The 15,911-nt window shown below is 37.5% G+C and overlaps 1 protein-coding gene across 1 annotated transcript in view; it reads right to left on the bottom strand.

The window, feature by feature from the left end:
• Positions 1-273: 273 nt before the first annotated feature.
• Positions 274-15,911, bottom strand: part of LOC129281174 (piwi-like protein 2) — a 33,563-nt gene continuing 17,925 nt past the window's right edge. The window contains exons 11-21 of the mRNA XM_054917118.2: positions 15,164-15,256; positions 13,297-13,437; positions 12,241-12,354; positions 10,255-10,443; positions 9,497-9,592; positions 7,931-8,047; positions 6,790-6,878; positions 6,009-6,114; positions 5,370-5,561; positions 4,391-4,563; positions 274-3,759 (exon numbers count right to left, since the gene is read on the bottom strand). Of these exons, the coding sequence (XP_054773093.2) occupies positions 3,603-3,759; positions 4,391-4,563; positions 5,370-5,561; positions 6,009-6,114; positions 6,790-6,878; positions 7,931-8,047; positions 9,497-9,592; positions 10,255-10,443; positions 12,241-12,354; positions 13,297-13,437; positions 15,164-15,256 (1,467 nt within the window). The 3' untranslated portion in view covers positions 274-3,602. The remainder of the gene's footprint in view (positions 3,760-4,390; positions 4,564-5,369; positions 5,562-6,008; positions 6,115-6,789; positions 6,879-7,930; positions 8,048-9,496; positions 9,593-10,254; positions 10,444-12,240; positions 12,355-13,296; positions 13,438-15,163; positions 15,257-15,911) is intronic.

Here is a 15,911-nt window from a genome sequence, read left to right as displayed (position 1 = left end):
ATTCCATGACTTTTCACAAATTTCCCAATTTCCCTGACTTTCCATGACCACAAATTTTTCCAGGAATTTCCACGACTGTGGGAACCCTGCATAACTTTCCATTTGTATGCCGAGTTGTGTACCTACAGTGGCTAGAGGTATAAGGTGCTACAACAATATCCCAACACCCAATTACAAACACATGGAAGAGCAGCTTGTACTAGGCTAAGGAATTTAAACTTTAAAACACAAACACTGGTTGAATTCACTTGCATAGCAACAGAACAGAACAAATAAAACAAGAAAATACTTTCAAAGGCACATAAAAAGAGAAAAGATTTTGATTACACATTAACATATGCCAAATATCAAAGCTAAAATTATTCAAATCTAAATTAAAATTGCTCTTTAACTTCTTTTGTTAACTTTCACATCCTTGTTAGAAAAAAAACACACATTCAGTAAACAACAAATAACTGGGCAAAGAACAAATTCATTTCATCTCAGACACAAGCAGTCTAGAAACCACTTGGGCAAAACTTAAAATTTCAAGAAATGATTTTGCCAAAGCATCTTTAGTCTATAAACAAAGTCATGGACATCCCAGAGTAGCATATATCAATTTAACAACAAATATTTCAAAGTATTGTCCAGTGAGATAGATTTTTCAATTTTATGTATGTAATCCCCCAAAATAAACTTATTGGCCCGTATTCTGAAGTCGGGTTTAACTTAAACCCAGGTTTAAAGTTGTGGTTTAAGTATGGACAGCCAATTGTTACATAAATCACTAACAGTAGAGATATAATATTTCAGCTCATTTGGCTCTCAAATCATTCGTAATTGTCTAGGAAGTATAAAGAGATGATTTTCTTCACCATCGATGACTCAGGAAAGAGCACAGTAAACATGAGAAACATGCGACATAATAAAAATGTTGACACTTTTGGCTTCCCATAATTTTAGCACAGAGTTAGACCGTGGTCTAAGTTAAACCTGACTTCAGAATACGGGCCATTATGTCCAAACTAAAGGCATTTCAGAAAAACTTATTTATAACTAAATTCATGAGATAGAGAGCAGCTAATACTGGAGAAAAAAAATGAAATACATGTGACTCTGAATAACTTGATTTCTTGGGCCACAGCAACAAGAAGCACAAGTTTGACATACATACTGTCTAAAAAAATTAAGGTGATTACTTAACTTATCATGAAAGGCTGACTTAATAAATGTTAACTGTAGTTTGATCTTTAATACAACTCAAACCTTAAAATTACAGTTGATTCATCAAACTTATCTCAAGAACAAAATGAGAGCATACAATACAAACGAAGTGGAATGACTCTGGCAGTCTCGCCTGAATTACGCGATTCAATATAGCAGCAGTGCCGGCTTTGAAAACAACTAAGATGAATAATTATTCACAAAAAACACCATTCATTGACCCTAAATGACCTTTAACCTCAATCAAGTGACCTGAAACTCGTGCAAGACGATTAGTGATACTTGATTACTCTTATGTCCAACTTTCATGAACTAGATCCATACACTTCCAAAATTATGACGACATTTTAAAACTACCCCCAATATGGTCAGTTTGTTGACCTTAAATGACCTTTGACATTGGTTAAGATTTCATTGTTCACAACGCCGCCGCAGTTGGAAAAGCGGCGCCAATACAAACAAAAAAATTATGCCTCCAGCATAACGACCTTGAATTATTTGACCTGTCAAATTAGTACAAGTAGAACGCCTCTGGCATTGTCATCTGCATAACATGATTCAATATGGCAAAAAACACCATTCATATAATGATACAATACTATGTTCATTGACCCTAAATGACATTTGACCTTGATCATCCCTATGTCCACAATTCATAAACTATATCCTTTGAAAATTATGACAGCAATTTAATAATTACCTCCAACATGGCCAAAGTTCATTGACCTTTGACCTTGGTCATATGACCTGAAACTCGCACAAGATGTTCAGTGATACTTGATTACTCTTATGTCCCAGTTATATGAACTAGACCAATACAATTTAAGAGTTATGATGGTAATTCAACAAATCCCCCCATGGCCAAAGTTCATTGACCTTAAATGACCTTTGACCTTGGTCATGTGACCTGAAACTTGCACAGGGTGTTCAGTGATACTTGATTACTCTTATGTCCAACTTTTATGAATCAGTTCATTGACCCTAACTGACCTTTCACCTTGGTCATGCGACTTGAAACTCAGGCAGGATGTTCGTCATATTTGATTACCCTTATGGCCAAGTTTCATGAACTAGGTCCATATACTTTTTAAGTTATGATAACATTTCAAAAACTTAACCTTGGGTTAAGATTTCGATATTGACTCCCCCAACATGGTCTAAAGTTCATTGATGCTGAATGGCCTTTGACCTTGGTCATGTGACCTGAAACTCGGGCAGGATGTTCAGTAATACTTGATTGACCTTATGTCCAAGTTTCATGAACTAGGTCCATATACTTCTAAGTTATGTTGTCATTTCAAAAACTTAACCTTGGGTTAAGATTTGATGTTGACGCTGCCGCTGCCAGCACCTATAGTCTCACTCTGCTATTCAGGCGAGACAAAAATCATTTTTCACTCCAATATACACGTATGAAATGATTTGCATTTCATTTCTGCACGGTTGTTGAGGTATTTGAGACAATGTTTCTGCAATCTTTAAACTTTCTCAGAATTTTCAAAATTTGTGACTTTTTTATCAGTTCATTTTGCTTACAGAAGTCAAATTTCATCAAGGTTTGGGTTGCAACATTTTCAACATTCCAAAATTACTGCAGTGGAATTCATGCATCACTTTTTCAGGCGATGTGTTTCTTTCTGGCAACATATCTGATTCTTCTGAAAGAGTTACATTGATACATCAAACATGTTTCACATTAATGTGGCATGGCAAGTCTCACTATACCTACTAGTATTCCCTTGCAGCATACAGTGACTATTTTCCTATTTTTATCATTATACCCTGTAGAATTAAACAAATATAAGAATACGTTGTAAGAATTGAAAAGGGATCAGTTCCCTTTTTTGCCAAATGTGATGAGTGAAGATGATAGAAGTTAGCGTGGAAAGTAATCATTTTCCTTTGTAAAAAAAGAGCCTTTCATATTTGAGCCTAAGCCTAACATTAAATTTGCTAACGTAACATTTGAAATGAATCTGACCATAACCCGAACCTGATAAAAAATAACCCCAAAACGGAACATACAAACTAGTAGATGTGAATAAAATCAACATTTGCGAACCTATATATCGTGCCCTTCCCCATGTACAACCTCTCTCTCTCTCTCTCTCTGTCACTGTCTGTGTCTCTCTCGCTCCGGTCTCATTCACTCTCTCTCTCTCTCTCTCTCCAATTTACAGCACATCTTACACTTTAAAAACATAATAATTTAAAAGCAAGGCTTGTTAAAACATTATCTACACTAAGTCTTTGGCACTTGGAATGGAAGAGTCCCTTTCAAATCTCCTCTCATCATCACAACAAAGAGTCCATCTTTTCCTCTGACAGCGATCGAATCCATGCAAACGGAGCTGAATGACGTCATGTCGAACACAGGGTCGGCGTTGGCCCCGGTTTCACAGGAAGAAGAGCTTGTCGCACAGTTCTACCGATGGCTCGTTGTGTAGGTTTTGTCCAACCAAGTAGGCAAGCTTGTGTGCATACTGACATGGTGCTGGGACGCGCACTGTTCCAGGCCAGTTGTAGTAGAGATGCGTCAGCTTGTACGCCAGCCTGTCATAAATCATACAAAATTCAATTCAAAATGATATAATTATCGTTAATTTTTTAATTGCAAGAATGGATAGAAAGCTAAATTTAAAATGAACAAAAGATAATGAATCAAGAACATTTTCATAATAATCGACATTTATATTGCACCATCTATCTAGAAATAATCTATTCCGAGGTGCATTGTTATTATTATCATTACCCCAGCTTCAGCGCAAGCAGTCTTCCAGCGCTCAGTGCATTTCAAGGAATTAATCCTGCTGGGTACCCATTCACCTCACCTGGGTTAAGTGCAGCACAATGTGGGAAAATTTCTCGCTGAAGGAAAACACGCCAAATGCAAATCTTTTTCCAACAGGACCTTGGGTGCTGTTGATGATTTTGAAATTACATTTTTATGTCAAAAGGACATACGACCAAATCAAAATCCATCCTTGTCACATCAGGGCCCCTGTTACATAAAACTTGTTTTAACAACAAACTTGCAAACACTGAATGAAATCTTTCAATCTGATTGGCTAATAGTAAACTTGTTAAAGAAATGGTGTATTTGTTATTAACCAAGTCTTCATGAAACGGAGACCTGCAATTCGCTCTCGAAATAATGGGATAGGGTAGCCCGATGTGACATTACCTCTGCATGTGGTCTGCCTTGAGCTTGGTGCCATCATGGACGACGACGTAGTGCGTCGGTGTGACTGTGCCCTGGCGTACGTGCTGGGAGACGAGGAAGAAGTCGTACCACTTCTGGCGCGTGATGGTGTGATCCACGACCATGCCCGGGAACGGGTTATCGTAGCCGCCATTCTGAAATCAAACATCGTAACATTCAGTAATCAGATGAGTAAGCAAATGAGGGACGATAGCACATCTTGGGACCATTTTATGAATTTTTATCGGCACTGACAAGTTGACATTATCTGACAATTTTTAAAAATAATATTAATACCAACATGCTTATATAGCACATATCACTGCCAAATGCGTCCCTCTGCGCTTAATTGGATATTATTACCCTGGCTTTAGCCAAGCAGCCTTTTGCAGCGCGGGGCATTTCTAGGAATGAATTCTTGCCAGGTACCCATTTACCTCACCTGGGTCGAGTGCAGCACAATGTGGATAAATTTCTTGCCGAAGGAAATTACGCCATGGCTGTGATTGGAACCCACGACCCTCCGTTTCAAAGTCCGAAGACTAATCCACTGGGCCACAACGCTTCCATAGTAACTTCTACAAAATATACCGACAGCGCAAAGCACCTGCCTTGCTGTTTAATCTAGTGCATTTTCATTTCTTCACAGTTCAGAAGCTTGCAGGTATGGAAAACAAGAGTAGAAGTGTTTTCGAACAAGCTAAAAAACATATTGAAGGATATCAGGAAGGGAATCTTTGGAGACAAGTGATTGATAGAACAGGATTATCCGTAATTTTCAAGAGGGAATATTTGCTTGCTAATAGAGAATATTCTGGTGTTGACTCTTAATTCATGTTAATTTCTACATAATTTAGAAGCCACCCGTTACGGCCAACAAGCTCCAAGATATTGAAGGAAATCAGAAAGGAAATTTGTTAAGATGGGTACCATAACTTTTAAAGATGAAACTCTTGCTTACCAATAGAGAGAATATCCTTGTGTTGATTCTCTTCTGGACGACGACGATAGCTAGCTGAGGCTTGTAAGATTCACCGAACATACTGAAGCACTGGGAGAGCTGCTCCTGCTCGTAGGTTGCTACCACGTTCAACTGACCGTCTCCTACGCCGTCTCGGAAGATAACAATCTTCTCAGGCAATGAATGGTTGATCTATTTTTTGAGGAAGTAAGGTGGTTTGAATGTGACTATATGTGACATATTTCATATAACTCAATCTAAACTAGTGCTAAAATGACCTTCGACCTCATGATCTCCAAAATCTCATCAGATCATTGTCATTCCTCTATGCATACATAAATCAAGTTTGAAGTTGAACCCTCAAACATTTTCTTTGGTTATCGTGAGAAGATACTTTTATATAATGACCTTTTTGAACTTTGACCTCATGACTCCCCCCCCCAAAAAAAGAAGAAAAGCATATCATTCTATAATCACACATGAGCAAAGTTAGAAGTTGAACCTTCAAACAGTACAGTTCTTGGGTTATCTAAGGAATGAAAATGGGACGGATGGACGGACACCCCCAAAGCAAACATGCAACTCTTTCTGCAACAAGCCCATAAATGACTTGGGGGTTTGAGTAAAGGTTAAACTTACGTCATGGAACTTCTTGAGTGCCGACGTGAAGCAGAGCTTGAGACCTGCAATCAATTCCTGGTGAGGAGACTGGAAACACACCCTTGAAAACCAATGGGTTAGGTCACTGGAATGTGATGCAAGATAAGAGAAAAATAATGATAAGGATGGTTATTCATGTGTCGGTCTAGAAATGTTCTATTTTAGAGTGCAAGAGAAAGGAGTGAAGAATGCATATTTCTGAAGTCCAGTTCAACTTAGGCTATGGTCTAATTCTGTGCTAAAATTATGAGAAGCCAAAATTTGTTTATTATTGTGTTCTTTCTTCATGTTTTCACAGTGAGGAAAACTATTCTAAGAAATTATTTCTAGACAGTTTTGAATGAAATGGGGACCGAATGTGCAGACAAACTGAACCACTTCTGTTAGAGATTAGTGGTACAATTAGTTATCCATAGTGGAACCAGAGTTTACATAACTGGTGGGTGTTTCATAAAGCTGCTCGTAAGTTAAGAGTGACTTTAAGAACGACTGGTGATCCTTTCTTATGGTATATGGTAAATTCATTGGCGATGGTTTAGTGCGTAAGAAAGGATCAACAGTCATTCTTAAAGTCGCTCTTAACTTACGAACAGCTTTATGAAACAGCCCCCAGGCCAATATGTTTAGGTGAGTGTCGTACCAAGAAGTACCTGTTTGGGTGATTTTTCTTTTTCGAATGCCAATTTGAGATGGGAAAGCAGATTTATATAGACCTTAAAAAATCTCCATAATTCTACGGACTGGGACTAGGAAGACTTACTGGTTCATGCTGGCTACGAATGCTCCGATAGACTTCTTGCCTCTGGTGGGATCGTGATATACATCAATACCAATCACCATCAGACTTTTCTGTGTAATGAAACAAATAACAAAAGAAAAAATATCAAAGATAATCCAAAGTTTCTGGAAAGATGGTACTAATTATTGTGAGCTATCATTTTTTTGTGTGTGTGACATAAGAAAGAAAGCCTCCCATGAAGTGTAGTATTTAAATTCAGTACAATACGATTCAATCCACTTCAATCAAGGTCTATTGCCCCCCAAAATGATTGGCAGTCACAGACTGAATTGTACATGATTACACAATACCAGTAAAATACGATTTAAGAAGAATTAAAGATGATTAATATTCACAATAAATATTGTATGATAGGCCTATAGATGCATCAAATTATTAATTACCTTCATGAAGTGTATTATGCTTCAATTAGGCACAGAAGACATTTTAGGCATATGGTTATTTGGACATAAAAATTGGCTTAATTTCTATATTTACGTACTCGGGTGGCCATAAGGTTGTCCTTCACACGAATGTCCATGAAATAGCTTCTAGTGCCCGTTTGCATGCTTGAGTACCCATCTTAAGGTTGCATGGTTCCACTGTGTGTGGCAATTTTGTTTCACGCAGTGGATCTGTGCGTTTATTGCCATGCTGTGGGTGCTCATGCATGCAAACAGGGTATATTCATATATTTGTATTTACATGTATGTATTTATTCTGTGATATACCTTTCTCATGCACTTTTCTGTTACTATGGCCTGTATTCTGATAGCAGGTTTAAAGTTGTGGTTTAAGTATGGATCTACTAACAGTAGAGATATCATACTTCAGCTCATTTGGCTCTCAAATCATTCATAATTGTCTAGGAAGTATGGATAGATGATTGTCTTCAACATCGATGAATCAGGAAAGAGCAAGGTAAACATAAGAAACATACAACTTAATAAAAATTTTGATACTTTTGGCTTCCCATACTTAAACCACAACTTTAAACCTGAGTTTAAGTTAAAACCTGACTTCAGAATACGGGCCTAAGAGTCTGTCAACAAATTTTGTGTCTTTTTAATCAAAATGGCATGACAATAAAAAGAATTGATTGATTGATTGGTAAAATACCTACCATTGGAATCTCAAGAGCCCAGAGCTCTCCGCCCAGTTTGCAGTTGATTTGTAGAGCAATCTTCTGTGTGACGCTTCGTATCTTCTGCTTCTGTGAGATAGTCCTCGCATTGATCACCTGAAAGAACAAGTAGAGTCAAATACATGTATAGCCTAATCATTTCAGTACTAAAGCAAATCTGACGTGTGAGCAGAGCTGCCAACCTCTGTTGACTAAAAAACATACTGATCCATAATTAAAATCCTATTTTGAAGGGAAAAACATATTTTGGTACAAAGATTGATAAATTACACTTATGAAGCATGCAATTCAAATTTAACAAAAAACATATTTTGCAATAAAAAAATCATATTTTGTCACTTTTGATTACGAAAAAACATACTAAATATCTTTAAAACATTAGTTGGCCGCTTTGTAGAAGCAGGATACAATGATTTCAAAATACAGTCTTTTAATAACTTTTAAACTTAAAAGAATAAATTGCAGCAAACAATTTTTTCTGGAGAAAGTCTTTAAAATCAGAGTTAATTATTGTCACCATATTATCATAGATCTAGATCTGGAACATAATGTAAACTTATTTTAGGGAAATCATGAAATATTAGATGAAAACAGATAATTCTGAAAATCACAAATACAGAAAAGCATATGTGGGACAGCATATTAATATTGCCTGAAAAAATACCTGGCATTTGATTGAATTCCGCTCTTGTTTTGCTAATTTCTCAGCAATTACATATTTTCCTCCAGAGCAATTTGGCACATATTTTTTCATTTATACATACAAACACTTGGGATGATAATTCCATTGGATTCAGTTCAAACTAATTTTGAGATCATTACAATTGGCATTTATCTTTAACATTATGTTTCAATTATCACATACATACATACAAACACTAGGCTTTTAATTTTGTTGAAGCTTGTTCAAAATTACATATATATTGATAATTCAACCAGCATTTGTGTTAAATGGTGAAGTTATCTATTATTAGTACTGTGAATGCTATTTAAGCTGATAAATTGAACATCTACCAGGGTCCCGTAACACAAAGCTTAGCAATGATCGTAGAACTTTTTTCTATGATCGATTCCATTGACCACAATGTACAATCAATCATGAATATCAAGCGTATGATTAATCGATAACCTTTGTGTTACGGGACCCAGGCCATGTGACACATTACGCTACCCATAGTGACATCACAGATTTCAACCATACAGGCCAGGAAAAATAATACTGATAATTTCCATGAAATGCTTTAGTTTTCATGATTTCATCCAAAAAACAATGATGCAAATTTCCTTCAAATCTTTGAAACATTCATACCAAAATATTTGCAAAAGAATGAAATGTTTAAGTATTCTTTCTAGCATTCCTGCTTATAAATAGAGTTCAAAGGAATTATATTTTCAAAACAAAATTTCCACAATATCTTTCTGTTTGTTTGGTAATAGGGTATATGTATCAAGAGTATCCTCATGTACATAAGTCTACGGCAGGAGATTTACTGCATTCTATTCAGTGCCCCTTATAATACGATACTACGCAGCGCTGTTGAGTACCTGAGAGGGGATGGGTGCCTCTATGCAGCAGAGTTTCTTGAAAGCGCTGTAACGATCATCTCGGGATGTTGGGAAGATGGCGATCACTAGTTGAAGCTGAAAAGATACATTCAAAGGGCAAATCACAAAGTTATTAGCTATACCACACCAAGCATCTTCAAAATGGGTGTGTTTTCTTTTATCCTGATTATCCTCTTTCTCTTTCATTTCGCCCCTCACCATCATTTTCATCACATCATCACAACCATCATTACTGCTACTAAAACCACCATCATCTCATCATCATCGTCATCGTCATCATCATCATCATCACCATCACCATCATCATCATCATCTTCATCATCATCATCATCATCATCATTTTCGTCGTCATTGTCATCATCATCATCGTCATTATCATCATCTTCGTCGTCATTGTCATAATCATCACCATCTTCATCATCATCATCTTCACCACCATCACCACCATCATCATCATTATCATCATCGTCATCATTATCATCATTGTCGTCATCATTATCATCATTGTCGTCATCATCATCGTCATCATCAACGTCGTTGTCATCATCAACAACGTCGTCGTCGTCATCATCATCATCACCACTCTCACCATCAGCTCTCATCACCAAAACTGCCCCCATCATCAATATCACCACTACCTCCACCTGATCAACATCATCACCACCACCAAACTACCATCTTCATCTTCTTTCTCCTCGACATCATCACCACCATCACAAAAATTTACACCAGCTAACCTGAGGATTGATTGATTTCTTGACCATGTTGGTGTAGCTCTGCGTCCTATCATCCTGTAGCTCTACCATGGAGGGATGGTCCACGTTGATGCCCATCTGAGGCCCCACTTGCTTCATCATCTGTATGAACTCGGCTGCCTTCGATGCATCGCGTCGTGTGAAGACGACCAACCAGTTTTTCAGCGGGACCTGGAACGAATCATGCACAGTTGCGTATTAGACCAACGAGAGGCGCATGATGTTGCATATTTGGGTGATTAATCATCACCTGGGGCCCGCTGCTGGTGATCAAATGCACATCCAAAAACTAAACGGGACTTGATTTGCAACCAATAATATGAGCATATTAGAGACTTGCGCATGATTTTTTTGTGGCATATATAAAAGCAACTCTTTCTACAACAGGCCTCAGCTAGAAAGCAATACATAATCCCCCTTGAATCATCAACCATCACATACCATTAGGGTCGCACGATATTGCATTTGTGGGGATTTGATTTTTTGGCGCTTCTTCAGATCAGGGGAGCATTTCATCAATATTTTTGTCAGACAAGTTGCCAGATCTGATCATTTTCCCTTGGGCTAATGCGAACCCTCATTACGTGTTGATATGCATCCTCCCATAGCAGGGTTCCCGGCATTTTAAGAAAACAAAATTTCCTGATTTTCTTCCTGATTTTTCCCTGATGAATCTCAAAATTCCATGATGATTATTTCAATTCATTTCCAGTTTCATATATCTGGGGTTTTTTTTAGTATTTTGTTGCAGTAAACTATCCATCGAATGAAGATTGTTTTTGTTTTGATATGTAACAAACTATAAGGCCCAAATTCACAAATGTGGTTTTGAAAACCCATGGTTGACTCCATGGTTTATGCAGATTTCCTGTATAAATTACTCTTATTTTACCACGCATATTAAACAATGTCCAATGCTGTCACAGTGCGCCAAATTGACACCTGTTGATGTGGTTATCCACGCTATTTTATTCATGAGCCCACACTTTTGAATTAATGAGTCCACTCTTCAAACAGTGGACTCATGAATAAAATAGCGTATCTAACCATGGTAACAGGCGTCAATTTGCATCAGCATTGGAATTTTTTATACATGCGTCCGATACGCGCTAAATTAAAGGGGAATCCAACCCAAATAAAAACTTGTTTTTATAAGGAAAAGTAAAATCAGACAAGTTGATAGGTGAAAGTTTGAACAATATTGGACAAACAACAAGAAAGTTATGAATTTTTCAAAGTTGTAAATATTGGTAATCACTATACCCATGGAGACTTCAAATTGGCCGCATATGGGATGTTATAGTGATGTAAGGCAAGGACTACTCTTCCATATACTCCAATACATATTTTGGCTAAAATGTTATTTTTCCCCAAAGTTTTATTTCAAATTATATTTTTCTTTCATGAGGACATAAAACAATATACTACCTGGGTTATATTTAGATTACTGCCCCAGGGGAATGGGTACTAAGGAGAAAACCACAAATCCCTGATAATAAAGTACATGGCCTATGGGAAAGTTGTCCTTGCCCCTTGTCATAATTTACTTACCCAGTTGCCAATTTGAAATCTACACAGTATTAGTGATCTCAATTTTAAAGCAGCTATAACTTTCTTATTGCTTGTCCGATTTCTTTCAAACTTTCACCATTCTGTTTAATTTATTTTTCTCCTTCCCAACACAACATTTTATGGCCAAGGCTGGATTCCCCTTTAAGTGTAATTTATACAGGAAATCTGCATAAACCATGGATTCAACCGTGGGTTTTCAAAACCACCTTTGTGAATTCGGGCCAAAGTGTCTGACTACTTTTGATTTTCGGCCAATAAAAATTCACTGACTTTTACCTACTTGATGTATTTCCCAAAACTCCCTGACTGGAAAAAAATTACATTCTTCCTCTCCCCCCCTTGATGGGCTTGGAACCCAGCATGGGAATTAAATCAAAATCAAGAAAGACATCTTACCCCAGTGATGACTTGTTGCCTGGTGACCTCACGCCCCCAGTCAGCTTCTTTGGATGCCGTGAATGACGAACGGCCAAGCACGATCTTCTCCAGCGGTAACTGACGAGCCGTTAACTGAAATCGAATTTTTTTTTAAAGACATTACTAATGGACTTAATTTCTTCCGAGGAATGCTCTACACATCCAACAATAATAGTAAATATGATTGACACACTGTTTTATAAAAAAATTGTGGCCAGAAAAATTGTCATTTTCTCCACATTTGCTGGGGTTCCTCAAAGGATGTTTGTTTGGAGTTGTCATTTGAGCTTTACCTTTCTGAAATACAGAATAAAATTATGCAAAGCATGTATCGCTCTACACAATCTATATGGAATTTTAAATGAATTCATTTGATTTATTTATATGAATCAATATTAAATAAATGCAACTCGTGTTTGATCTTGTAGTTACAATTAAATGTAACTCTGCAATCAAAATACCAAATTCATTAAAAATCTTGGAAAAATGTCAATCAAACATGGAAACAGAGTGCAAAAGTTCTTGAAACAACAGATCATTTTTTTAATCCCAAGTATAAACCATAAACAGAACACAGTGCGCTTAGAAACACCTGTAGTAAGCGCCTTATAAATGTTATGTATTATAAAAAAAGAATTATTTATTGGGAATTCTTTTCATAATATTGTTTGTATTAAAGTAATGCATGACTTCATGTGTGACCGGTGTCCCTATCGATATGGTAAATGATATATCCCCATGTAAAGGTCATGCGTTTAGTCATGCACAACTCTACGAGCAGCTTTACATAACACAAGCCAGGGGGTGTTTCACAAAGATTTAAGTATGACTTAAGTCGTACTTAAATGCCGACGCGTTCTTGATATTCAACGCACAATCTTATTGATCAATACAAAGTAGTGCGCGTCCTCTTCGCATGATCTGTCCAATGCGGTCATGCCTTGTATACCGCGCGCAACTAGACATTTAAGTGCGACTCTAAGTCATTCTTAAATCTTTGTGAAACACCCACCCCAGATCAATGTCATTTCTTACCTGAAGGAGGTCTTTTTGCAGCTCAAGTCCCCATCCCTGAAGCTCAGCCAAGGCTTTCGGATTGGAGTACACATTTTGGATGAACTTGCGCATGGCAGCATGTCGTTGATTGGGTGTGACTCGTGTATGCGTGGCTAGATCCTAGGAGTTTCAGGGAGGAATGATCCAGAATCAGTGGATAATTATTCGTAGTGACTGCCCAGGGGTTCCAGTCTCACTTATCCTTGCTTTCCAGCTACATGTCATTACTACTACTACTGCTACTGCTTCTACTACTACTGCTACTACTACTACTACTACTACTACTACTAACTGCTGCTGCTGCTGCTGCTACTACTACTACTACTGCTGCTACTACTACTACTACCTACTACTACTACTAAGACTACTACTACTGCTACTACTACTACTACCTACTACTACTACTACTAAGACTACTGCTACTGCTGCTGCTGCTACTGCTACTGCTACTGCTACTGCTACTGCTACTGCTACTACTACTACTACTACTACTACTACTACTACTGCTACTACTACTACCACTAATAATAATAATAAAAAAATAAAAATAGATAATGATAATAATAATAATAGCAATCAATATATCGTTAACAAACCAAGCAGACCCTCTATGCGCTTTAGATGTGCATACAGTATATATCTAGGGACAGTGATTTTCCGCGATCGCGGAAAACGGACGGAATTCACGGAAAGGGCCTTTTGAAACGGAAAATGGCATTTCAAACGGAAAATCACGGAAAACGTATTTTCCCTCAAAATACACAGAATAGCAACAGAAATTACTCCAAAATCACAACAAAATGAGAATATTAAATGGCCAAAAAAACCCAGAAAACACGATCTCACTTCGCTACTATCATGACAATTCACACATCGTGACTGCACTCGACATCAGCACACTCGATTGTACCCCGCACCGTACCCGTACGGTACCGGTAAACGGGCGGCTGGGTTGGGCTTCACATGCACACATGTATCGTTCAACTACATGTACACAGTTGTGTGTTGCTGCCCTCTACGTTTGAAGATGTAACAGCACGATATCGTGGTCTTAAAATCCAAGATGGCGGATTGGGAAAAGACGATGACTGATGATAACGATGTCCAAAAACCCCCAAAATTATCGATGAAATATCATTTCACCGTGAAATAATGCTAATAATATGAAAGGTGAGGATGTATGCATGCAAAATGGGTGTGTTAAAATATTTTATTCACCCGCATAGATCCGATTAGAACGGATTTTATTGTGTTGTTGGTACAGTAGCAGATACAAATTTTGACCAGTGCGAGTGTGCATGTAAATGTGTAAACGGAATTGTCACTTTTCCGTGTGTACAAAGTCTATGGGGAAACGGAATTTCCGTTTTCTGACATGCTGAAACGGAATTTGAGATTTTCTGAAACGGAAAAGGCAATTTTTTGAAACGGAAAATCACTGTCCCTATATATCATATCACAAACTTGATTAAAACAATAGACCTTTAAACAAATTTAAATTAATTACATCAACACATATTACAAATAATAAAATCTGGTATACGCAACATACAGGTACATGTATAATCATTTTGAAAATAGGTGGGTCTTAAAAAATGGATTTAAAGGTGGAAAATAACGATAATCTCTAAAAGGTTTTAAGGAATTCTAGTGTATAGGACAGATATCAGCAAACACTGACAATTTCACCAAATAAAAAAAAGGATATCGCATATCTTGTCAGCGCTAAAAACTTACATGAAAGTGTCTCGATGTTAGAGAATTGTCTTCACCCTACTCTCTGATGTTAAATTACGGCTTTGCGAAAATTATTTTATGAATTATCTTAGGAATTTTAGATGGGTACCTTCATGATTCTGAAGTCGGCTCTCATGTCGTCAGTGAGTCCCGTACGACTGCACAACTCGGGAACCAATCTGATTTCTTCCTCCAGTGGGGTCTGTTCAAATACAATGGAAGAATATAACATCTTTGAATAATAATAACACAGTTCTTGTATAGCGCATATCACATTATGTCATAACGTCCCTATGCGCTTTCAAATGGCTTGGATATTATTACCCCGGCTTTAGTCCCGCAGCCTTTACAGCGAGGTGGCATTTCAAGGAATAAATTCCTGCCAGGTACCCATTCACCTCACCTGGGTTGAGTGCAGCACAATGTGGATGAATTTCTTGAAGGAAATTACGCCATGGCTGGGATTCGAACCCACGACCCTCTGTTTCAAAGTCAGAAGACTAATCCACTGGGCCACAACGCTCCACAAGGGATCTTGAAAGGGATCTGGGGCCCGAGCTGCAACTATTGTAACCTCGCCATCATGGTAACCTTGCTTGTCATTGGCTACTGAAGTCCTGTTACCATAATAGCAAAGTTACAAGTTCAGTTGCAAGTCCTTTATGAAAACGGGTCCCTGGAAACTTGATTTTATGCTTGTTTTGCTGATTTCCAAGCAATAATATAATTTCTTCCAGAATCCTTTGCCATATATTTTTATCAATACAGTCACTTGGATGGTCATTTTATTGGATTCTGTACAAACTCCTTTTGAAATTTTTACGACATTTGGCATTTATCTTTGATTGCCAACTTGA

Source organism: Lytechinus pictus, chromosome 18 (assembly GCF_037042905.1).
Source record: "Lytechinus pictus isolate F3 Inbred chromosome 18, Lp3.0, whole genome shotgun sequence".
Taxonomy (NCBI): Eukaryota; Metazoa; Echinodermata; class Echinoidea; order Temnopleuroida; family Toxopneustidae; genus Lytechinus; species Lytechinus pictus.
This window is presented reverse-complemented; position numbering and strand designations above follow the sequence as displayed.